This window comes from Amphiura filiformis, chromosome 10 (genome assembly GCF_039555335.1).
Source record: "Amphiura filiformis chromosome 10, Afil_fr2py, whole genome shotgun sequence".
Taxonomy (NCBI): Eukaryota; Metazoa; Echinodermata; class Ophiuroidea; order Amphilepidida; family Amphiuridae; genus Amphiura; species Amphiura filiformis.
In genome coordinates, this window is record NC_092637.1 from 57,734,647 (window position 1) to 57,748,309 (window position 13,663).

The window sequence follows — 13,663 nt, forward strand, 5'->3', positions numbered from 1 at the left end:
GCCATTAGATCAAGGGCCAGCTTTAGCAGGCAGGTTAATCGCTTTCTGGGTGCTTCCTCGTCAGCAGCTTCTAAATGATTTTTGTCTCTGCTATTGATGCCCAGTCATGCCATGTCGTAAAATATAAACATTAATCCAAACAAGTTATAATCTCCCTGAATCGAATCACATTAATGGGTACTTTATCCTGTAGTCTTCTGTTTGTTGTTTGTTGCACTCAATGTTTCGCGCGACTCTCTGAAATAATGTCCAGTTCCCATTCTGTGATTCCACTGCAACAAAAGTCCTTAATTCTTGAATATTATTTTTACTTTCAATGGCATACTGATATTTTTGCTATACCCGAAAGTAGGGTTAAAACTGAACGCAGTTTACTACTAAGATCAAAATCATTGTATGTTGAACTTCGACTTCTGCTTGTAAAATTAGCAATTTTTGGTAACCCAACTTTAACTTACAGTGCAGTTCATCCATGTGTGTTACGTAACAATCTATAAATTCATCACATATAAATTGATCGGGAATGCATGGTCCTTCAACTGAGCAGGCAAAGTAACCTGGTTGGCAATCTGAAATAAAATGTTAAAGTAATTAGCAGATGAGGTTTCTTAAGCTGCGATATTATGGAGGTAATTTACAATATAATGGGCTATTGCAGAAATTAAAGGCACCCCCTAAATATGACATGATATTCCAATGTTTTTTATACCCCGAAAGACACATTGGAATTTCAATTTCCCCATGTTTTCTTCTAGGGGTGGTGCCAAAAATGTCTGTGAGAGATCAATAAGATTACAGTAAGATGAAAACCTTGGAAATAATGTATGCGAGTCAATGAAGTTTTTTACTTAATACTTAAATCATGAATTCGGCAATTGGTTCCAGGTAAAAATAATTTCAAAATGTATGTACAAATCATAATAAGTAAGTGCTAATTGCTGTTTGGTTACATGACACGGCCTATTTATTAATTACAAACATCATATGCCGTTATTTTTGTACCAATGTATAGCTATGGGTCACCTCTATCAAGTGATACCAAAGGAAGTATATACAGGCATTCGCCACATAATTTCGCTGTGACGTCATAATTGGCCAGTTCTGGCTATGTACAAATCTATAGGCTAAAAATGTTACGAACATTTCCTCCTAAATATAAAAGAAAGTGGCTATTTATCCCAATTTGTTCACATAATATGGTCTGCCTCTACATTTTATCTACTACACTTGGAAGTTAATACTCCAGAGGGTCTATCATCGTAATGTAAACCTTAGTATAGTAGATACCTAGTACACAAATTAAACTGGTTAAGATACTTTTTATTTGAAATACTTTTGAACTGAAATCGTCCCCAATATTGGCATCACATTTTTCCGTGATGCGAATTTTCTTATCATTGTCAAGCTTGCTATAGACCCATTCCATGTCAACTCCAGGGATGTGCATTGTCAGCACCTCTTCAATTTTTCTTTTTTCAGTGTGGTCAGAAAACTTGTAGATATTGATGAAAGTAAATCCAGACCAACTTTGGGGTCAGAACTCCAAAATTTGCATTCTCCATAGACTCTGTACATTTCATTATACATGCGAAATCAAAAATATGTACAACTCTATGGAGAATGCAAACCTGACTAATGTGTTGAAGCCATCGAGAACCAAAGCCAATATCTCTCAGAAATGTTGTCCAAGGACATATTTTCAACATACCTGAAGTTGATGGCATCAGAAAAAGCTATGATCAAATTGTCTGACATTGGTTTTCAGGGGGCCCTCAAAATGTACAAAAAATGTACAATTGGGGTTTTGTATGGGTAATATCTCAGCCAAAAGTATTCTAATAGGCTCAATATTGATAAGAGTAATGTCCTACCAAAGGGCTCTGACTGGCAAAAAATATGGACAATAAAATTATTTTTACTTTTGAGTTCTGACCCCCCCAAAGTTGGTCCTGGATGGACGAAGTTGCATTTTGAGGGCCCTATATCTTTTAAAGTAAAGGAGTTACAAGTTTTCTGATGCCAGATTTGAATTCCACACAAATAAGTATCCCAGGATACATACTTTTCAAAGTTGTAAAGGGTTCCCTTTATTCATTTATGGACCTCCAAACGTCGTCTTTCGCGTTACGACACATTTTTATGCTGACCCCCTAAATTTCAAATTGATGCCACGGGAAAACGAAATGGAGTATGAAGCTCAAATTTTCGGATTTTACTTTCTCATCAATATCTACCACCACACAGAAAAAGAAAAATTGAAGAGGTGCTGCGGTGCACATCCCTGAGTTGACATGGAATGGGTCTATAGGGAAAATTCAGCTCTTCCTATAGCCATTATTAGAAACAGCAAAGTTAACTATTATCAAAACCACAGATTAAGAGAGGACCCAAAAATGTTTAACGCTAGTTACCGAATCGCCCGTCCGTAAGAGATCGACTTGTATACAATGTACCATAACTGCATCGCTCTTTTCAACATACAAGGCGAAGTATACAGGTACGGGGCGTTTCGGACTATTCGCCGCTTAGAGCACATTTTTCAGAGTGCTGAAGTCAGCACGAGCAGGTGCTTGTCAGCAACAGATTCAGACGATCAACATTATTCGTATCATTTTCAATTGCACTTGGTATTATTTTTTTATTACGTGAGCGATATAAATTGTACCTAAAAGCACTGAATCAATATCTGGCTCAGTTATCATCGACAAATCCGTGGCTATAGATGACTCAGTGGTACCTAATTCCTTTGATGTATCCGCCATCTGCGTTGTGGTTGGACCTAAATTAACCAACATAATATAAAAAGAATATAAAAAGAATAGTTTTTCGTATCAAAAGTATTTTATTACATGGCTGACAGCAGAGCACTGTAATTAGTCGATATAATAGCCAGTGGGAAATACGGTATGTCACTTTTGAAATGCTCTTTAATTGCAATCATTCATTCATTCATTCATTCATTTATTTTTTTCACTCATCAAATAGCAAAAAACATAGGATACATACAAAATCATAATACAAGTGAGAGTGAAGGAATCACAGGAAAGGCCAAGAAGAGGCCTGAAAGTCTGTGATCCCTTGATTGGTTAATTCATCATTAGACATGGCAGCAGATTGTCATTTCAATGAAGAAGCAACAGTAAGCTGTCATATCTTGATATGATCTTGATAATCAAGTTGGATTAACCCGAGGAAATAAAGTCGCATAGTGACGAATGAGGTGTCAAAATACGCAAAATAAGATGTTCCATCTATTTTACGTGCACGTGTACGGATACTATGTATACTTGATTTTCGTCTATATTTCATGAATTCGTCGGTTTAGCTAAGTGTAGTTACGTGTTGGTGGCATCGTATAAATGAGTTCGACATAATCGTGTACTCACCAACGCTCATGAACTTATGGTATCATTTCCAGTTGCACTTGGTATTATTTTTTATTACGTGAGCTCTGAATATGATTATTATATGCACGTATCAGGTGTCATCGACAAATCTGTTGTCGTAGATGACTCAGTGGTGGAGGGATGGTTAAGCCGTATTCACCATCATTAATATAAATTTAGAATAAAAAATCTTTCAAAGCGATGAGAATTGGACAAAAGTATGAGAATTGACAATTTTCTCATTTATATGAAACTTTCTCATCAACGTGTTAACCACTCATGTTGTTTAAATAAGAACATTTGTGACAGGTTGTTGACACGTTAATCAGTATTTCTCATCATGTGAATGGGAACGTTTCATCGAAATGAGAAAAGTTTCAATTCTCATAGTTTTGTTCAATTCTCATCGTTTTGAAAGAATTGTCATTTTTTACTTCCGCCAGTGTTTGTAGACGCAGTCATGGGTATAACAAACAGTTTCACTGTTCACGATAGCATTTTATAAAAAAAACTTCGAAAAGAGTAGGGTGAACACCTAATAATCTGCCCCGACTAAATCCAAAAAAGGGCCTTCATGGAATGCAATACTTCGGCACTGGTTAATGGATACCACTATACCTTCTGTCATAAGTAAAAAAATATATCCACCCAATCTCTAGTTTCTCCCATTGTTATAATTTCCTGTCGATTTCTACCTCAAGTTTCTGCTGTGCGTCAGTTTTTAAATTGTGATCAATTTACATTGTAAAAATCTAATCATCTTACAGTTGGCCTCGTCAGAATTGTCACCACAATCATCTCTTCCATTGCATATGAGGGCAGGAGGAATACACCTTAGGTTTGCGCAGCGTAAGTTACCTTCTCTTGGACATGGACCTATAATAATTTGAGAGGACATTAATATAATAATGTGTTACTTCACTTGAGGTATCCAGGATTTATATGATGTTCAATCAAAATGCAATAGCGCATTGGAAATGAATGGCACCATATAGGCACTGTGCAGGGAACCCTCATTTTATGTAATTCCAAAGGTCAAATGCAAACCATAAAAAGGTTTTGCATTTCACCTTCGGCGATATCGAGTTAAGTAAAATACTTAAGATGTGGGTGTGATGTGACGAAATTGACATGACATGGAATTTATAATTTCACACTTCAATAGTCATTGTAAAATTTGAAAATAATAAATACTATTTCTGAATCCTAAATATGATAAGCGCCTAAGATAGAATCGCTTGTCTTGAAGTGTGACCAACAACCCACCTGACCAAACAATATGGTACGTTTTGCTGCAGTCGCTAACAGGCATGAAGATGTTTTTTCTGTAGTTTATTGATCGAATTTGGTAAATTTTGGAAAGAGTACGAGAGGCAGACGGACAAATAATATTAATATGAGATGCCATTTTTGACCAATTTCAAAGAGAACACCAAGATTGCGCGTATATGAAGATGACAATTTGAAAAGTCGGAGGTGCTATATGTGTTTTTCTTGAATAAACTTTGAAGCGAAGACTACACCACACTAGTTTCATCATGTGAATGTTGAAACCGCTTCTCTGACCAGACATCTTTTTACCTGCATACACTGGTCATCAACGACTGAGTTTTTGGACGTCAGCAAGAGAATAGGTGTTTAATGAAATGGTCCTACAATCATATCATTGGTAAGCTGCTGAATGACCATACCCCTGAAAATTTCGGGTTACCATGGTACACAGAATTTCTTAGCATAGCTAAATCAAACAAGCGTGGAGCCAAAGGTACATAGCTGAAACCTCAACTGCTGTTAGGGAAGTGATTCGTTAGCTGTGCCATATTCACTGGCGTACCGTGGCCGCTCCTACCCCGGGGGGCTAAGAAAATGTAAATTTTGCCGCCCATTGCAGCAACGGCCCGAAAAGGTTGACCCAATTTTTTTCCAGCCAGGACGGCTCTTGAAAATCTAAAAGGGGTGGGGGTGGGGGGGGGTGTGGGGGTGTGGGGTAGGAGCTAAAAAATTTTTCACCACAAGTTTTTCCAAGTTACATTTTACAGGTGTTACACCCCCCTAATACCCACACAGCGTAGACTTGTCGACCTGTTGATAGCCAAAAAAGTATACTTTCATTAATTTTCAATAATTTTTCGCCCTTTTTTCTTCATATTTATTTTTGCCGCCCTTAAGTACCTCCATTTTTTCGTTTGTTACACTTTTTGCCGCCCCTTTATCTTCCGCCGCCCCTTCTTTTTTGCCGCCCTATTTTTACCGGGGCTGGCGCCCCAAGCCCCCCCAAAAAAAAAAAAAATACGCGCATTAATTAATACAAGTATGATGTTGATCTTGCGAAGTGTGATAATATTGTTCCAATATTTCTGAATTTGATACTGGGTAGGTGTTCTTTATTGTCAGCTTCATGGACAAAAAAGATAACATACCGCGTACAAGCTGTCAAAGTCTCAGCATCACCCGATAATGAGGGCCGATTGTTCCATGAAATGCGACAGGCAAAACTGCTGCGCATTTACCGCGTATTTTTACGGTATATCGAAAGCACGCAACGTTCTTTCGCTTATACGCGAAGGCACGCAAGACTGTCGTGATTGTTAGACACGGCACGATCCAGCAATCGGCCATCATGAATATGCAAAAATTAACAGCATGTAAGGCACGGGTGCTTTGATTGTCTGTGGTTAGCTTAAAGCCTTCCAAGCCTCTATCTGGTTGTGACTCCAATTCTGTATCTTTATGTGAAAAAATGCGCAAAATTTCCCAAAGCTCTTCCCACTGCATCAAGTTGTCTCTTCCGATCTGGATTCTACGCGTGGCACACGTCTGGACAGTTTCGCATTTCTCATGGATGATTAACCGACCACTACTGATGCCCTTACTGAGCAGTTGCCAACTACATGTATTACCGCTTCAGACTGGTAGTTCCCCTGATTGAAGGACCCAAAACAGATCTTGCACAGCAAAATACACCATTTGTTTACGTTAACAAAAACTTGGAATATTTAATGAAAAGTAGGGGCAGGTTAGACAATATCGTGCGCATACATGTTATATTCTCTGAACCACATGGCACGGTTGTTTGATGGGATCATTTATTAGATTTTCAAACAAAACATCATGTATAACCAAAACAGCTAAAAGTGATATCGTGCTAATGTATACAGATGCATTACAGATGCAGATACAGATGCATTAGAGTCGTTATGAATGGCGGTCGTTTAATGGCGGTATTAATCACCTAACCCTTGCAAATAAATAAGTATGATTTAGGATAAATAGCGCCATCTATAGTTTGCAATTAGTTAATAATGAAGACAATTTTATATACATCAAACAGCGGTGATGGGTATTTATCGTGTAGTATTCTGCTTGTTGTTGGTTACAAAGCACTGTTGTGCTCAGTGTTCCGGGCGACTCTCTGAAATAATGTCCAGTTTCCATTTTGTGATTCCACAACAACAAATATCCTTAATTCTTGAAGATTATTTTACTTACAATGGTAAATGATACACACCACTGATATTTTGCTATCAAAATAGTTGTATATTGCACTTCCAGCTTGTAAAATTAGCAGTGTATTGGTAATTCAGACTTAACTTACAGTCAATTTCATCTCTCTGTGTTTCTATACAATCTACCAATGCATCACAAACATATCTTGCGTCAATGCATGGTCCTACATCTGAACAGGGGAAGTAACCTGCTTCACAAATATCTGAAATAAAATGGAAAAATAATTAACAGATGGTGTTTCTTAAGTAGCGATATGATGGAGGTAATGTGCAATATAGTGGGCTATTGCAGAAATTAAAGACACCCCCTAAAGATGACACGAGATTCCCATGTTTTCTTTACCACCTAAAGAACACGTGGGAATTTCAATTTCCCATGCATTCTTTAGGGGTGGTGCCAAAATGTCTGGAAGAGATCAATAGATATAGTCAACATATTCTCCCGACGAAATGTCTTTCCGCACCCCCTATAACCGCAGAAAATGTTAAATTGTAATGATACTACAAAGGGAAAACGTATCAAACCTAACTTTCACTAAAATGTAAACCCTTTAATAAATAAAAGTCATAATTGCAGGAACTTGGAGCCCTCATTTATTACAAAAAACTATATATTCTTATTTTGCGCCAAATTACACAGTAAAATTACATTGAAAAAAAGCGGCGGCGCTGTTTAATGAGGCTCATTATGACGTCAATACCCTGTTGCTATCAACAAGTTGTCATCATCGACTTGCAGTTATCCCGACTGCATAGCTGGTCATCATTAACGATGTTTGATAATTACAAACGCTATTTGGGTTCGGTTGTTATTATATATTAGAGACATTGCGATTTCCAAACGTATACATCGGACGTACGTTGATCTATTCAAATCCACTCTCCTGTATCGAAGCGAGGTCACGTATTTAGCCAGTTTTGAAAATTTTTCTACGTTAGAAATGAACGTAGATACATGGTTGAAATACACAAAATTTGTCCATTTCACAATATGTTAAAGACAGTCAAGGATAATGACAGTGTTGTAGTCGAGTCCTCACCATCCGAGTCCGAGTCCGAGTCCGAGTCCTTGGTATCCGAGTCCAAGTCCGAGTCCGAGTCCCTGCCAAAATCTGATGTCCGAGTCCGAGTCCGAGTCCTCAATGTTCGAGTCCGAGTCCGAGTCCGAGTCCTTTTGTATCAAATTCAAGCCCCGGGGTTTCACCAATACTTTATCAACATAGGCATATACTTAACCAGAATTTTAGTTTTATATAGGCCTATTATTTTCTTGTAAATACATAATTTGCTAGTCCCACCTAGCATGCCTAGTATTGTTTTGGGGCTGTGCAATAATAATGCGGATCCCAGGGAGGGGTGAAATTGCAAAAAATGCTTATCCCCTCTCGGCCTGCCAAAAATTGCTTGCCCCCCTCCCAGCATGCCAAAATTCTTTGCACCCCCTTTGCACATGCCATTTATTGGGGTACCAATTTACAAACTTTAAATGGTTTTGATATATGTTGCGAGCGCAGCGAGCAGGGAAATTTGCATTATGTAAGTGTTTTTGTACTGTTTTCTAAGCCTTTTTAGAGCGTTTTATTTGAAAGATGCCCCATATGTGCTAAAAATAGCTTGTTCCCCCTCTCGGCTTGCCAAAAATTGCTTTCACCCTCCCTTTCGATCGGTCAAAAAAATTTTACCCTCAATTTTTTACCTTCCCCCATGCATGCTCATAATTCTTGCTCAGCTCCTTAGGTAGCATATCTTGGAAACAGAGATGCTCCAGTTCATTGAGCCTAACACTCTGAAAATTGCAGCTCTTTAGCTCAAATTTGGAAACATTTTGAATTTGTTAGCTCCAAAGCCTATAATTTGGCCCAATTTTAGTTCACAGACCTCCACAAATATGTTGAAATTTCAGTTCATCAAGCCCATATTTTGCCCCCAAATCAGTTCTTATAGTTCCCAAAGTTCGGCGCCGCACACCCTACCAAAAATATAACTCAGAGTATTATTATTATTCATGTTCATTCTAGACTTGCGTTTAACAAAGCAGTCATGTCAAAACAAACGAATATGATTAAAATCCATTTAACCAATTAAAGATATTTAACTGAAAGCAATCTTGCTTTTTGGTTGTACTTTGATTTACAAACTGAATTTATTTGCATGCAAAATTACGGTACTTAAATTAATCATGTGATGTGATCATTGATCAAGCATAAGAAGAAGTTTACAATGAACGAAAATAAAAGTTTGCTGTTTTATTTTGCCTTTCAAATATTTTGTGTTCCGTCTTGGCGCCGTGGTCTTTATGAAATGACGCCATATAAATGCCCTGTATATAAATTAATGTAATGTAATGTGAAAAAGCCCTATTTTGCCGGACTCGAGGAGGACTCGAAGCCGAGTCCCTGAGTCCTTGGGGTCCGAGTCCAAGTCCGAGTCCGAGTCCTTAGCTTCCGAGTCCAAGTCCGAGTCCGAGTCCTTGAAAAAAGGACTCGAGTCCGGACTCGAGTCCGAGTCCGAGTCCCGAGTCCTCCAACACTGGATAATGAACATACGAAGGAAAGTCTAATTATTATTATGATCCCTTTTGTTTGTAACAAATCTTATAATAAAGCTACAGCGATGTGTTAAAAGTTGACTAAATTTAAACGTGGTATCCATACGCAGAGATTGTCCATTGAAATGTGCGTGATACTTTGCGTTTAAAAAATGGAATTGCGATTTCTCATTTTGGACTCAACGTAGCATTAAAACGTACGTTCCACGTTGAAATATGCTGATTTTACCTCATGTCTAGGAAAAGAAATTGTAGAGAACGGGTGTTTCCCTACGACTGTTATCATGGTTATATTCAAAATATCATGTGTTCTTTGTATAGGTGAGGGGTGGGGCAATAATTTTGTGTATCATCGGGGTGGTGAATTATTATAGAGTAATAGATTTGTTGGTAGGTCAAAATAGGGGGGTCAAGTATTCTTTGGCAGTGCCCCCCTAAATTTTTTTATTTCCCCATTTTTGCCTCCCCCCAACTTTTGAGGCAACAAACACCAAAACTACGTAAATTCCCACCTTTTGCGACAAAATGTGTTGATTTGCCCCCCCCCCCCATTCACTTTGACCCCACCCACTATACTCCCGGAAAAAAATCCTAGTGCCCCGATAAAGATTACGGTACTGTTTTGTTTTTATGGTAATCTAATCTTCCATTTTCTTAAATTATCTTGGGGTTCTATGCGAAAACCATGAATCTTGAATAAAAGGGGGAAATCTATACCCCGGGACTATTAGGCCTACAATGATGACAAGCTCCCTATACTTTGCTCGGACCAATGTACCATGCACGATGCAGTCAAAAGCGATATGTATTGTGAGCAGCACAGTGCACGTATTGTTGTATTTCTACTCTATACGCTGGCGAAGTGACGGATTAACTACCATAGAAATAGATGAATACCATTTTTAAATAAGAGGTTCTCCTTCTTCTATAAGCTGCATATCTTATCAACGACTGCTATAGCTCGTTAAGGATTTTCAAAAGAAGTACCTGCATGTGCAACCATGACTGTTTCAAAATAGCCCGCCAAAGTCATGCAAGTAAGTCCGAGGTCGTGCATTGAATTGGTTAGAATGAGGAATATTACGGAAACCAGCAACTTTTGTTAGAAGTCACACATGAGTAACGTGGATAGGTACGAACTTCCAAAACCTAATATCGTTATGACGTCATAATTTGAAGGCAAATTTTGGGATGTCTGGCTATGTACAAAAGTATAGGTAAAATCTTCTTTACCCTCTTAAGACGGCATGGACATTTCAATTTGCCCATGTCTTCTTTACGAGCGGTGCCAACAATTTTTGGAAGATCCCAATGAGATGGTGAGCATAGGTAGCATGGCGGCATTACAATAACAACAACAACGACAATAACAACAAGCAGCTTTTATATAGCGCCGTAACATGAGCAAACACGACCTCCGCGCTTTACAAAAAATATCTTATACTACACATCTTACATTACTAATAAGATGGAAACCTTGAGATAACATACCTGAGTAAATAAAATGTATCGCCTTCTACTTAACCCTACAACCAATGATCCATGTTTTGTAACACGGACTACGAAAGCTGGTCTTGCAACCCACACATTTTCAATAGACGACAAATACCGCTAAATTTGGAACTAATGAATAGGTATGGGTATCCTCAATCCAGGTACAAACATGCCCCACATAATGTCGCTATGGCGTCATGATGTGAGGGCGTCCATGCAAATTTGGGAAATGTTTGTTATGTACAAAAGTATAGGCAAAAATCTTGAAATAACAATAAAGTGTATCCCTTACTACTAAAATCATGAAATCGGCAATGGATTCCAGATAAAAATGATTCCAAAATGTTTTGTAATAAGTAAGTTCTAATTGTTGTGTTTTGGTCAAATAAAAACAGAAATTAAAGCACTAGTGTTCAAAATTCATAAATATATATTTTTTTAACGTTGTATAAAATGAGGGAATAAAGTCGCATGGTAATGAATGAGGTGTAAAAAGGCGCAAAATAAAATTGTCCATCACTTAATTACTTTATTTTGTCATATAGGTTTAGCTTCGTTAAGATATTGCTTGTACGGGCACGTTTTGCATACTTGGTTTTCATCGGTTAAGCTAAGCACACGGTTGTTTGATGTATTATAGAATTGGCTTCATTATTAACTAAATGCAAACTGGCGCTATTTATTATAAATTGTATTTGTTTATTTGCAAGGGGTAGGTGATTAATACTGCCAGTAAAACAGCTGGAATAGGTGAAACAAGAAACAAGGACATTTTATAAACATATTTTATCAAACAGTAAAAGGAATTATTTTGCCTTAAAAGCTTGAAAGTGTAATTTCCAGTCACTAAATAGAGCCGACAATTTTGTCATTAATAGATACATTTTATATCCGAAAAAGCTTTAAAAATGCTATAAAAGTGAAAAAGTATTAAAAGACGGAAAATTAAAGTTGAGAATGACTCAAAATCATCTGTATACATAAGCTATAGATATCACATATAGCTGTTTAAATTTAAAATTTGGTTGTACATGATGTTTTGTTTGAAAAACTAATAATTGATCGCTTCAAACAACCGTGAGCATAGTCTCGTGTTGCTTCATCGTAAAATGATGTTGACGTATTGTGAAATCACCAACAATCATAAACTTACGGAATCTAGTCTTGTGTAGCGACAACATTTTTCATGTCCTTTCCAATTGAACTTGGTATTACTTTTATACATAAGCGATATAATTGTACCCATTTCACAAAGACATACGTGATCTAGTGCAGCTATAGATCGATCGTATGTCGTCTTTGTAAACTGGCCCAGAAAGTTCTGATTAAGATTATGTATGTACCTAGTTCAGTTGTCATCAATAAATCTGTTGTTATTGCTGACTCAGTGGTACCTAATTCCTCTGCTCTAGTGGATGGCAAATCCGTTGTCGTAGATGAATCAGTGGTACCTAATTCCTCTGCTGTAGTGGATGGCAAATCCGTTGTCGTAGATGACTCAGTGGTAAATAATTGCTCTGGTGTGGTTGATGATTCTGTCGTATCCACCATGTGCATTGTAGTTGGACCTAAATTAGTATAGGAAGAAAACGCACACTGATTAGTACCTTCAATTCTCCTCTCACCATCCTCTCCATCAAAAATTGGGCGTCGTCAGAACCCTACTAGACAGGAGTGAGGCGTTAGTCACTGAGGAAGTTATCTGGCTGCGGTTATCCAGATTGGTCAATCAAAAAAGTCAAACAAAATAGAGCCACTCCAAAAACAAAGTCTATCTCAAAGAATAAAAATGACAGTGAAAAGTCAAAAGGTATGGTGGTGGTTTCCTATATAGAGGGACTATCTGAGCGAGTTTCAAGAGTTTTCAAAAAACATGGTTTTTCTACTGCTATGAAACCCCACCGTACCATCCGCAGTATGCTTGTTCACCAGAAAACAAACTTCTCCCGCAACAAAAGCAGAGGCGATCTATGAAATCCCTGCGGGGATTGTGCTGGCACTTACATCGGAGAAACCGGCCGTCCTTTCGGCGTTCGCCTCAAAGAACACCAAAAAGACGTGGAGAAATGTGAAACTAAGCCCTACACACGAGCCAGCCGCAAGACATCTATCACAGACATTCACAAGTCAGCTATCACCGATCATGTTGCCTCGACAAATCATTCCATCAATTGGGATAGGACCCAAAAGTCATCGATAGAGAAGCTGACAAGACCACCAGGTGGCTAAAAGAAGCCATCTGGATACGCCGAAAAGGAAAAGACACTCTAAACAAGGACGAGGGGCCTACTCACTCAACACTCATCACGCCGTCTAGCGGCTCCTGTTGCCCAGAGAGGTTGTTTAAATGTAAGCCCAGAATACATTGCAGCCACTGACAGCATGTTTGAGAAACACATGGTTATTTTCAGAAAATATCACACTGGGCTCCTGCTGTGCATGGTCAAGGTTGTTATACAACAAGATAAGCTATGTGTCTGCATGCATGCATGTGCAAGAAAACTTTGCTGGTTCCACCTTCTTTTCCCAAGCATTTAGCTAAAATTGTTTTTAAAACACACGACTTTTTAACTTTCTTGGTAGCAATGTATCCACAAACATTACCCGTTCCCAATTATCAATTCAAAACATAAAAGTCGCGATGAATATTCCATCAAAACTACTGGTTCTTATTTTGTACATAAATTTGAATGTGAAATGGTGTTGAAATGGCTCCTTTATTACATTGC

The 13,663-nt window shown here is 38.0% G+C and overlaps 1 protein-coding gene across 6 annotated transcripts in view; it reads right to left on the reverse strand.

Annotated features, from left to right (window-relative positions):
- LOC140163064 (uncharacterized) overlaps window positions 1–13,663 on the reverse strand; it is a 96,316-nt gene that overhangs the window by 7,172 nt on the left and 75,481 nt on the right. For 5 of the 6 annotated variants that reach the window (XM_072186436.1, XM_072186435.1, XM_072186434.1 and 2 more), the window contains 5 exons: window positions 12,278–12,502; window positions 6,982–7,095; window positions 4,152–4,262; window positions 2,666–2,779; window positions 459–569 (listed from right to left, as the gene is read on the reverse strand). In XM_072186436.1, coding sequence (XP_072042537.1) covers window positions 459–569; window positions 2,666–2,779; window positions 4,152–4,262; window positions 6,982–7,095; window positions 12,278–12,502 — 675 coding nt within the window. The remainder of the gene's footprint in view (window positions 1–458; window positions 570–2,665; window positions 2,780–4,151; window positions 4,263–6,981; window positions 7,096–12,277; window positions 12,503–13,663) is intronic. The other variant, XM_072186433.1, reaches the window with a different exon arrangement.